This window comes from Manacus candei, unplaced genomic scaffold (assembly GCF_025592945.1).
Source record: "Manacus candei isolate 608988 ecotype Guabito, Panama unplaced genomic scaffold, ASM2559294v1 h1tg000046l, whole genome shotgun sequence".
NCBI classification, from domain to species: domain Eukaryota; kingdom Metazoa; phylum Chordata; class Aves; order Passeriformes; family Pipridae; genus Manacus; species Manacus candei.
Genome location: NW_026138094.1, coordinates 883,117 through 895,617, shown reverse-complemented (window position 1 = coordinate 895,617; position 12,501 = coordinate 883,117). Strand labels below are relative to the sequence as shown.

General features: G+C 47.0%; 1 protein-coding gene across 6 annotated transcripts in view; it reads right to left on the bottom strand.

Annotated features, from left to right (window-relative positions):
* Positions 1–12,501, bottom strand: part of MYO9A (myosin IXA) — a 167,252-nt gene that overhangs the window by 127,587 nt on the left and 27,164 nt on the right. For all 6 annotated transcript variants that reach the window (XM_051796356.1, XM_051796358.1, XM_051796360.1 and 3 more), the window contains exon 2: positions 8,947–9,868. In XM_051796356.1, the coding sequence (XP_051652316.1) occupies positions 8,947–9,789 (843 nt within the window). In that variant the 5' untranslated portion in view covers positions 9,790–9,868. The remainder of the gene's footprint in view (positions 1–8,946; positions 9,869–12,501) is intronic.

Sequence of the window (12,501 nt, the reverse complement as noted above, 5' to 3'; positions counted from 1 at the left end):
CAAGATAGAAGAAGAAAACCCTCAGTCAAACTTCCCACAGGAGAGGCTCAGCCCCACCCCTCACAGCTCCCAGCCTGCATTAGAATATCTGGAATTCCCAGAAATCAGTAATTCCTCAAAAAAAGATTTCACGTTATTAAATCTCCTCTGTCTCTTTTTCATTTGTTTCTCCCTGTATTTCTTTCTTGTTTATTCTCCAAGCACGTCAGATGCTTCGCTGAAGTCTGGAGAGATTAGATCTGCTCTGCTTTGGAATATTCGGGATACAGCTCCCACCCGACCCACCACACCAAACCTTTGCTCCCCAAACCTGTCATTTCTCCCCAAAAATTCCAATTTCCTTGACGACAAAGCAAATTAAAGTATAAACATCTTGCCTTTCCCTTGGATGTGAGCATTCCATCCACATGCTTTCATTCTCCTTTGCTCTCCCTCCTCGGTCAAGATTTTTCTCCCGATTAAAAACCTGTAGGTAAATCTGCCTGTTTAGGGACAATCAGTAAATCTTTGATCTCTACCACAAAGTCAGGGCACAGGAATCCCATTCCTTTGTTCTTCTTTCCTCCTACCAAACAAGGATAGTGCAGAGCTGGACAATGCTGGCAAAAAAATTTAGATTTTTTTTTTTTTGATTGCATTATGGCCAGAAATTGCTGAACTTTCCCTTTTTAGATATATATTTTTTTTTAACTATAAATAATGGTTTCCATAAGAGCCAATGATCCTGATTTGTTTGTGTTGTGCTAAATGTGTAATTATTTTGAATCCCACTCAGTATTGTCCCATCTTTCCCCTATTCTGGTTTTCCTTCCAGGCACATTGACCCCACAAACCTCCATCCAGCTGGAGATGACTTTGATTTAGGAGATCCCTGAGCTCCAGATGCCTGCGAGTGGTGGGGCTGGCAGGGAAGCCTCCCCCTGCCCAACATCCTGGCAGGGATGGGATGAGGTGGATCCTTCCTCCAGCACAGCCACCCCTGTGGGCAAAGCAGCAGGACCTCACTCCCCAGGGCTCTTCTCTCCAACACAAGTGGTGCTTCCCGACACCAAACAGCGACGGGGGGACACCGATCACCCCGGGACAGAGCACTTTGGTCACTCACACTGATGCAAAACGGACATAATTCGGGTTTTATGCTTTTTACATCTCAAAATAAGCGACCTGCAAAACGTCCCCACTGCTCTGAACTCTCCAGGTTCAGCCTGTCCTTTCATCTTCCCTCTGCCCATGAGAGCCCAGAGCCCCAATCCCTGTGACAAAGCCACAGGCTCGACTGTCTGGCAGGACCTTTATCCTCGTCCATCTTAATTAAGCGCAGAGAAGCGAGTCCCGGTCTGGCGGGGCCGTTAGGGCGGATCCTTTCGGCAAACACGGCAAACAATGATTTTATTTGCCAACTTGTGCAACTGTGGGCTTTGGGGAGGATGAGCTTTGACTTAACCTCTATAGGATATTTAACCTTGGAGGGTGAACCACAAAGAAAACGCTGCAGCAGAAGTGGGAAATAAGATGCACACATTGCACCACTGCAGGGCTTGGTTATCACAGAACTACAGAAAAGACCTGGAAAAGACCTCTGGGATCATCAAGTCCAACCTATGATCCAACACCACCACGTGCTGGAGCAGGGAGGGGGGACCAGATGATCCACTGTGGCCTCTTCCATAATTAACCACATTTTCTCTGTCTCTCCACTGTATAAAATAAGCGACAACAACAATTTTTCTGTTATAAATAGCAATTTCTGTGCTATAAATAAGGAGGGGGCACCTCTCCCACTCGGAGACACAGAGGGCAGAGTCAGAAAATTTCTTTTGTTGCCTTGGGAAACAATTTGTTCTAATTCTGGAGCTCAATAAGCCACTGATACCTTGTCATGCAGCAGGAGAGGGGCAGAGTAGTTCAGGGGACAGCACTCAGGGTTTGTGCCTGGAAAATCCACATGCACAGCAGGAACCATTAAAAAGCCCAAATTTGCCAACTGCCCCCCCCTCAGAGCTGGGTGTAGTCCCAGTCCAACAAAGGCTCCTTGTTCTCAGGCCCTTCTGTTCCCCACCAAGGGTGACCAGGCTGCAGCACAGCACCCACCTGGCACCCCCCCAGCACCCAACCCACCATGTCAAATCCGATACAGGCTCCCCAGCCACGAGAAAAGTCAAAAGGGTCTCAGTAAATGATCCTGGAAACCGAAAAAAATCTGTATTTTGACTGGGGGAAGGGAAGTGTGGGGGGGAGAAGAAACAAAATCCCTGCTACAGCATTAACTTCTCATTCCGTGACTAGGAAAACACGGTGCTGTATTAACATTAGGGATAAAAAGTCCTTGTCTGGCTTATTAAGTCCTCATGGAAGCCTCACTGCACAGTAACAGCACAATCTCTGAGCAAAAACATTATTTATCAGTGCTACATTATCATTACAGTATTTGATAAACTTACTGAGAGATATATTTGAGAGGGAAAAAATAAGGATTCAGAAAATCATCCCTTCCTTCATGATTGATTCAATGTGCAGCCTGATATTCAAGTTTTACCTAAAAAGCTGACTGTGAACCCAAATAAAAGATACACTGGGGCAATAGGACGTTGAAAGATATTTTAAAAATGTTTTTAAAGAAAGTAAACTGTTCTCTAATACCACAGAATGCTGAGCATCATCTGGGTTTGCATGAACACTCAGTCCCTGTGGGTCATAGTCGGGATTACACTGTATAGATACATAAATATTTATAGAGCCTGGATAGCCAGAGATCCTGATATTTAGGGGGCCATAAAGTCTGGATATCTTGTAAGGTGAGTGCTCCACCCAGCAAGGGCAGGGTTTATTTAGCATTCCCCTCCTGGAAACAAAATAGATGCTAATTCTTAAGGGTGGAGAAAAAGCAGCTTCATAAAAACCTGCTTTAATAACAAATCCATCTCAGGGAAGAAAAAACAGTTTCTGTCATTGAAGAGCAACACTCTGGACTTTGGAGTACAGAAATATTTGCTGAAGAGAGCAAATAATGAAAAATAATATTAAACTCAGCCACTGATACAGCCCATCTGGCTGTGGCAGGGAGAGTCTGAAGGGAAAATATTGAATAATTCAGCGTCAGAGAAAGGGATGAACAAGTCGCTGTTTGATACAGAGCCTGAAAGTGTCAAATCTCCCCAGCTGAAGAATAACAGCATTTTGCAGGCGCTGGGGAAAAGCAGTTGGTGCCTGAGCCTTGCTGTGGGAGCCCTTTGTGTCACTGCCTGCACGAATTCTTCCCACATTAGGCATCAGCTGGATAATCTCCCTCTCAAACCTCTCCAGCCACTGGGGAGGGAAGAACACAACAGGAAAAACTCCTGGCTGCTGCACCAACACCTACCCCAAACTCGAAGAAGAGAGCAAGGAGAACAGCAGGTGTTAGAGGTTAAAAATAATCAAAAAGAGTCACGAGCAGAAGAATAAATCCTCCCTCTCCTCTTCATACAAATCCATTTTTTTGGATATCAAACCTCCAAAGCCACAGGATACAACCTAAAGACTTAAAGAATTGGTGTATTGGAAACTGAACACTGTGACTGAGTCACAGAACCTATTTCTTTTGTAAAGGCCATTTTAATGGAATTTGGTTATCTCTCATTAATACTGTTCTGAGTGGGGGGAAAAAATGTGAATTGACTGATATTTCTATCTCCCATTAATACCCTTTCAAGCAGGAACAGGATTATAAGGGAATATACTCAGTTTACAGCCCATTAATGCTGTTCCAGGTAAAAATATGAATATGAGCCACTTGCAAATGTCTTTTCTCACAGGCAACAGCACCATAACTCCTATATGACGAGAGTATCCCCTTCTCCTGGCTCCACGGGAGTTAAGAGGGTGGAATCTGCCACTGGAGCTGGTCCTATCTGGGATAACCAGGCGTAGGAGAAGCTGCAGAGGATGCTGCACACTGAGCTTTGGCATCTCTGTGTTGTCCAGTGCCACCAGAATACACTGGATGTCCAGGACACGCCTGATCCTTCCAGTTAATTGATTTTTTTAACTCCTCTCAATGGCTCTTTGTCTGGCTCTGGAAACATTCAGCAGCATCCACTGCAATCCCGGCAGCGCGGGGCCGGTCCCATCCCACCTCTCAGGGGCCGGAGCTCCAGCTGCTGCTGCCAGAGCTGGATTCAGCTGGAAGGGGCTGGGCACGACCACAACGTCCTAGAGAATAACATTCAGTCCCTTTGAGGTGCTGCCTACATTCTCCTCTAACAAGAGAATCAGGATTAAAGAAATAGGAACAAACAAGGGCTTTTGTTCCTCCGCCCTTCCAGGTTGCAGCCCCGACTTCGCCGCGGAGCTGAACGCGCGGATTGCGCAACGCCACTCCAGAAATCCAAAAGCAATTCCAGCTGCTGCTCCCAAGGTTCCCGTGCAAACCACCACCCACCGGGAATGCAAAGAGTGGTCCCTAAAAAAACCCGGCTGCAGTTTTTCCAAAGCAATTCAAGAAATCAATTCCCTTTTTTTTCCCGGCAGAGATGCTGCAGACCCACGTCAGCAGGGAAGGGCAGGGGCAGCTCCCTCGGCCTGTCGGCTGTTTGGCTGTTTTATTTTATTTTTAGAGCAACTGAGAGATGTGAGTGGGAGGTTTGCAGAGGTAAATAACCAGCTGCTCAGGGAACACGCTCGGCGTGTGGAGCTGCCGTGGCTGCACCCCCGGGACAAACGAGATGATGGGAAAGGGACGGATGATAAAACAATCTGGATAAAACAATGCTTTACATCAGGGCTCATCCCATACCTGCCCAGTGACCTTTGGGCACACCTGAGCCAGGGAGGAGTTTCCTGCTTCTGCATTTTTGCTGAGAATTGAAAGAAAAAAAAATTACCAAGATGTAATAAATGAAGTTGCTTTCCGAGCTCCCCAGGAAAGCTGAAGTGTGGCCCAGGAGGATGGAGGAGGATGCTCATGGGCTGCACTGGTGCAGAGGGACACACCCACATCTCACTCCTAAGGGTTATAGTCTAGGCAAACAGCTGGGATTCCAATAAAAAGTTCATCTGGATGTTTCTAGCTAATCTAATTAAAGAGAAAAAAAGGTCTTCAAACACTGTCCTAAGTCCACATCAACGAATTCCCTACTTGGAGAGTAAAATATCCCTGTGGCTAAATCACAGATCTTCAGGAGAGCACTGCTTGAATCACGGAATCCTTTGGATTGAAAGGATTCAAAGCTCCTCTTGTTTAACCACCCTACCATGGGCAGGGACACCTTCCCCTAGACCAGGTTGTTCAACCTCTCCAACCTGATCCTGAACACTTCCAGGGATGGGCATCCCCATCTCTTCCACTGTGAAGAAATTTTCCCCAACATCCAACCTAAACCTCCCCTGGCACAACTTAAGGCCATTTCCTCTCCTCCTGTCCTTGTTCCCTGGGAGCAGAGCCCGACCCCCACCTGGCTCCACCCTCCTGTCAGGGAGTTGGAGAGAGCAAGAAGGTCCCCCCTGAGCTTCCTTTTCTCCAGGTTGAGCCCCCCCAGCTCCCTCAGCTGCTCCTGGTGCTCCAGACCCTTCCCCAGCTCCATTCCCTTCTCTGGACACACTCCAGCCCCTCATGGGCTTTGTAAGAAAATGGGGAAAAGTAGAAAAAATATCACCTATTTTTAAACCAATTTGAACCTTGTTACTGGAAACATAAGTGTGATATTTAAGGAATGTAATTTATGAGAAATAATATATAAATACATAAATATTTTATAATAACATTTATCACCCAAAAAAGCATATTGCAACCATATCCACCACTCCAACCACGGTGCTCCAATTCAAGGAGCACCACTAGAAAAAACATTTTCCTATTAAATCCCAGTGTAGGAAAAAGAAAATCTGTAGGATTTACATCAAATGGACTTTAGAAGGACACACTTGGTCTCAGTACACGCCTCAAACCACGTGCAACTATGGATGATGTCACCATGTTTAGATGGCAGTAGCAGCTTGTCTTGACAGTCAGCCCTAAAAGTCTAATTTGGAAAAGGCTCACAGGAATCTCATGGAAAAAAAAAGAAATCCCAAACAATAGCCTGAAGCTGTTCAAAAAAGGTAAATTAGGAAAACAGCAAAGCTGCAGAAAAAAAATAAATCACTCTCAGTTTTGCTCCGCTTCCATGTGAGCACGACAGCAATGGCATTCCCAGGAACAGGAGGTTCTTGTCCTACCACAGACACTTTGGAAGCAGGGAAAGAGATTAACAGGTCCAAGGAAGCTCTTAGTTGCCCCATTCCCTAAATCAGGAGTTGCAGCACAAAGATGTCACTGCCTCCTGAAAGACAAACCTGAGCTGAATATAATCTAATCTTTGATACGTGGAGGAAAAACAAAGGGATCGAAGAAGGTGTCTGGAGGAGAGGAGGAGAATGAAGGGAAAGAGGAAAAAAAATTAAAATACACAAGTTTGGCCTTTAAGCTTCCAGAGAAAAGAAAAATTTCAACCCCAAATCACAAGGTCAAATCTGCAAATGGTTTGCAGGGTAATGCAACCCAAAGCTCTGCCCTGAAGAGCTCTTCCTTAAGGAATTTTAGGAAGGGAAGGAAAAGCAGAGGTATGCCCACTTTATCTTCCAGCCTGCCTGATTTGTAACTCTTTGGGATGGTGCTGGCAGAGCAGAAGGAATTCTAGATTACCCTCACTTTCTCCAAGAGCCCTGGAAGCAGCAGAAGCCCCAGAGCAGCCATCCAGCTGCCGGAGCGAAGGAATGCAAACTTCTGTTCCAACAGCAAAGAAAAGAACAGAGATGATTCAGATCTTTTTTTTTTTCCTTAAAAACAGCTGTGGATCTTCTGACAGTAAAGCAAAGAGGCTGAGTGGGTGAGTGCACTGAGTGCATCCCTGCCCTTCCACCTCATCCCAACACACCAACCCGCCAGGCTGGAGGGGCTTGGTGGAAAGGGAACTGAGAAGAGAAACTACAAAGGTGCTGTTTAAAGGAAAAGAAGATGTAAAATTAAGAAGAAATTCTTCCCTGTGAGGGTGGGGAGGTCCTGGCACAGGTTGCCCAGAGAAGCTGTGGCTGCCCCATCCCTGCAAGTGTCCAAGGCCAGGTTGGACAGGGCTTGGAGCAACCTGGGCTAGTGGAAGGTGTCCCGGCCCAGGGCAGGGGGCGGAACTGGATGAGCTTTGAGGTCCCTTCCAATACAAACCACTCTGTAATTCATTCTGTGAACAGTCCCCAGAGGAAGTGAGAGGCCACCTCCAAAGCAGCGTTACCAGTGAACCATTTGTGCTGCCACTCTCAATCCAAGTGGACAACCTATTCCTGAAAAAAGCAGAATCTAAGCAAAAAAACCAATTCTCCAAACTTCCTTCTACCTCCTCTTTCCTAGAGATCTCCTTCTTCACCTCTGCAAATCTAACCTAGACAGAGATGTTCCCTCTGACACTGCTAAAGAGAACTATAAAGTGGCCTTGGTCCAACATGATATGTTAATGAGCACACCAAAAACCAACCAGCATGAAAGTGTTTCAAAGAAATAACAGGACTGGAGGTGGAATAACAGGATTGCAGGTGGAATGCAATAGTTTTCATACTGGTTTTCTTAAATTAATGTGGTCACCTCCTCGGGTCACCGCAGTAACCACCATTAATTGCAGACTGTGGGAGCCTGCTCTGATATTTACTCATCATCTCCAGCAAGAAACAGCTCCACAACCTCTTGGACAACACCAGGAGAAGCACTGTGAGTGTAAGAACATGGAGTCCTCTTGCCTGGGTGCTTTAAAAGAATTAACACACATTTTCCTGCAGACTGTCCCAAATAAAAAGCCTTTTCAATTTCTTTACCTTCAGTTTTAGCGGCTTTGCTGCTTTTCAGGGCAAAACCCATCTCAAACACCTTCTACCCTTTGATAACTCCAGAATAACTTAGCTCAGGCCATTCCACTTGATGTGGAAAGAGGAATCAAAACCTGTTGGCTTTGCAAAATGGATCTGTTTGCTTATCCTTAGCTGAGACATCCATGACCACTAGTCCTTCCTCTGATTCCCAGTTTTCTGCTGGCAGTCAACACTGATCCAAGTCCTCGGGCTCATTAGTGGGATATAATCATAGAGAGCAAACACCTTTGTCTACAACTGCCAAAAAAGCCCTCTCAAAATACAACACAGATGCCCCCAAATCCATGAGTTTCACTCCACTTTAGTCAAAGCCACTTTTAAGAGAAGAGGACACAGCCAACAAACCACCTCCCTGCACCTTCCAAGGCCCACAGCGGGGATGAGGCTGATCCCACGTCACCCACGTGCAGATGGGCTTTAACCAACAAAACTCTTCAACAAGCAAAGCTGGCAATTCCAAGGAAAACCATGTCAAAGAGTTACAGGGCAAACTCAAGGCAAGTTAACTAATGAAGATTTGCATTCCTCTTCAGAGTTTCAGATCTGCAAAGCTGAGGGTCCAGTTCTAACGCGCAGGAAAAGTCCTCACAAGGGAACCAGTTGCACCAGCCAAATCAAGCACTAATGATTAGAAAATACAGTTTTGACCATGAAAGTTGCCATTGAGCTGGGGAAGGGATGGAAGGAGCTGAGTGCACAGAAACTCCACAAATACAACATCATAAATACACCATGCAATGCGTTCTCTTTTCAATTACTATAAAGAATGGCTACCAATAATTCTCATTTTCACACTGAGAAATCACCAGTGTCAAGAAACACTGGAGTGAAAACCAATCACTGATAAATTTGGCAGAGAGCCATTTGCTGGCCTTGCTTTTCCTCTTTTTTCTGGAAGCAGGTAGGATTCTATAGGCAGAAACACAGCCTTCTCCCACTGCTAATGCTGTTGGAACTTTGCTCTCAGCATTCAGCAGATAATCCCAGAGCAGTGTCACAACAAACTCCCAACTGCTCGGGTTTGGGTTTTTTCGCCGCTAAAACATTTCCACGCTCCCGTTGTTTCCATCTTACCTCAAGCACTGGGCCAGCTCCAAGAATAATCTGTTCTACTCCGCTGGCAAATCCCTTCTGGCTGAGGGCGGTGAGGTGATGAATGAGGAAGTTGGTGCTCTGTGTCTTCCCCGAGCCGCTCTCTCCCGAGATGACGATGCACTGGTTCTTCCTGCGCTGGAGCATGGCGTGGTACGCCACGTCCGCCACGGCGTAGATGTGGGGCTCCAGCTTGCCCAGCTGGTGGTTGTCGTACATCTTGACGTACTTGGGGTTATAAATAGGTAGGAACTTGAAGGGGTTGATAACGATGAGGATGCTGCCCACGTAGGTGTAGATTTTCTCCTGCTTGAAGCGGTTCCTGAGGTTCTCCAGGAGCGTCTTCTCGTTCAGGTCGGGCAGCCCGCACAGGTCGTCGTAGTCCTTCTGCTGCGGCTGCGGGAGGAAGCCGCGCTCCACCATCCGGCGCCGCTCCTCCGTCACCCGCAGCCAGGACTGGAGGCTCCCGTAGTGGATGGAGCCGTCCAGGTTCTTCTCCCGCAGCAGGAAGCGATAATCCTCGCCGCTGATGCGGTTCTCCAGGGCCATGCGCGGCCACAGCATCATGCGCTGGACCGGGCAGTCCGTGGGGTTGAGGATCCATTCCTCCCCTCCGAACTCCTTCACCTCGGCCAGCACGTAGCATTTTGTCTTGTCCAGCTGGAGTTTGTTGATGAGGGACTCGATGACCTCGGCGGCCGTGGAGGTTTTGCGGGCGGCGATGGGGCAGTAGATGGTCCCCTCGGCGATGCTCCCGGGGTAGATGTGCAGCGTGAACTCGCTCTCCTCGAAGCGTCGTCTTCCTCCAGCATCATTCACACTCATATTGGATCCTGTCCCATCAGTACCCGCGCTGCATAGTCAGGGCCGTCCCGGGCCTTGTCAGGTCATCATGTCAGCAATGCTAAAGGGGGCAAAATGAAAACAGGTCAGGTGGTTTAGCACCTTGAAAAGCTGCCAACATGCACCAGGAGATGCAACAGAGCAACTCAAGTAATGGTGCCAATCGCCTTAAAGAAAGCAAATGATGATTCCCAACCGGCATCTGGAAGGAGAGCAGGGTTTTCACACCCCAAAGCTGTCATAAATTAAGGGATTGAACACCCAAACACTGCCCACAGCATAGGCTCTACTCACACAGAACTCCCACAGCACCTCAAGTTTTTGCTGATTTTGCCCCAAGTCTGAAGCATCAAAGATTCAAAAAGACCCTCTGATTTTCAGTGTATTGTACAGAGAATAAAACAAACACCAGACATCCCATTGAATCAATTCATGGGCACAGTACCTTCAAATTTTGGCTCCTGAGATAAAATGACCATCATCTTACCCTATGGACCTGTCCCTTGCCTCAGATACATTTTTCCATGGTCCTGTGCTAGTGAGGAGTAGATAAACTCCTTTTTCTTTCTCTCCAAGAGATTTTGAACCCATCAGGATTCAAACAGCAGCACTTTCCCCCTACCAAGTCTCCCTTTCCCAGGGATGTCCATATCTGGCACCAGGTATGAAATGCTACAGCCACCTCCTTCCTACAGTCACACTTCTTATTTCTCTTGTACTGCTTAAAACCCACAGAACACAAACCTCTGGTGCTGGAACACCAAATGAGCAGCTGATTCCTTAAACTTCCTCACTACAAGAAGATGACAGCCCAGCAGCAGCCCCAAACGAAAGTAAATCCAGAGTTAATGGGCCTCAGCTCTCCACCAATCAGTTCTAAAACTCCAAACTGCCCTGGGAGATGCCAAAGAGTTATCCCAGTATAAAGACAAAAGGGAACTGCGGAGAAATGTCAGACCCTCAGAGCCAGGATCTGGGCCATCAAGTGACTCAATAGAGATTACAGTTCACATGATGCACATCCTAACATTAAACTTATCCTAATATTGAGCTTCCACTGGAGCAGGACCTCACAACTCTGACAGTTCTTCCCTCGTGGCATCAACGAAACACTCAAGAAGGGACAAAAAAAACACGAGGTCAAAAAACCCACAACAGGTTTAGGGAACTTCAGATACTCAGTGTTGGGAAGAGTATTCAGAGGAAGTATTTCACCGGTTGCCCTGTCCTTGCCCTCCTCCCCAAGGTCCCGGATCCAGGACCTTCAATTCGAGCACAGCCACCCTCATCTTCCGCATCCACTGCGAGGCTGGGATTTGGAGCTGTGTTTCATTTCTGAGGCCCTCACACGAGTACAGCTTCCCTGTTGTCCTGCCTGCCCCTGCAATATTTCATGCAGGATATTATCCCCAGCCACGCGCTCTCGCAGCCGGGCAGTGGATGTGTCCCAGCGCAATCCATCTGGCAGGGATTCACGGCGCGCTGCTCGGGAGCAGGACATACATTATACTCTGGAAAGCGTTCCAGCTGCTTTCCTATGGCTTTACTACAGGCACAGATGCAATAGGGATGATGTCAGTCAAGTGCTGGGTTGGGCTTTGTGGAGCTCTGCAGCTCCAGAGCTTTTCCTCAAGAAGGGGAGGGGGGGGAAAAAAAAAAAACCAGCAAACTTTAGCTCGATAATTCCTCACTGAGATTTTACTTCAAAGCTTAGGTCAGGAGGGCTGGCTAGTTTTATTGGTGTTATCAGAGCGTATCCAAGACTCACGTGGGAAGTGCAAACAGGGCTCGAAGTTGGTTACCTTGAGCAAACAGACCTTCCCTCTTCCCTCCTGCACGCTCCATAAATACGCTATAAAGCATCAGGCCACTCTACTCCACCCACCCAAACGCTTTCCTCGCGTCTCTAGAGATGTTTATCCTGCATGGAATCAGTGTAACAACAAACATCTGTGCCTTCTGCATCCAAACAACTGGAATCCAGCAGGATCACGAGCCAAGCGTGAACCCCCTGGAGATGCTCAAAGCCCCAGGAACTCCAGGAACGAAGAGGAGCCAAATCCCCCCCCCAAAAAAAACCACTCACACACCAGAAGCTGCCACTAATGACTAACAAATGTGGCAAGGTCAGAAAGCAAAGGGGTGTCAATTCAAGCCTCATAAATCCCAGAGGTGCCACAGGGTTTAGTGGTAACAACCCCAAACATGGCTCGGGGTATTGTGTGAGGTCAAAGCAACGTTAATGAAGTTAATTACTTGTGGTCTCCCAACCACTGCTGCACATGAGCCCAGCCCTGCTCTGCATCAGCACCTCCTGCAGACACTCAGCTTTCCCGAAGGATCTGGGAGAAAACATTGCAAGAAGAGATGCATAATTAGGTAATCAGCATATGGCAGGCTCTCCTAAAGACAACTGTCTGAGCAGGCTGTCATATTAGCTATTGTACGACTTTAAAAATTAGTAATATTTTCGTGCTTGGGCATCAAAAATTAAATAGGAACATGAAAAGAACAACACAGAGTTTGTATTTTGCCACCCAGGACTCTCTGCACTGGTTTAATTAAGGGCTTTTCTGTCACTCTGTGTTTACATTTAAAGGGGAAGATATAAAAATGATGCCCCATTTTGGTCATTTAATACATTTTGTGTATTGCAAACTCCCAGGAACAAAAATTTATGGTCTCACAGACCTT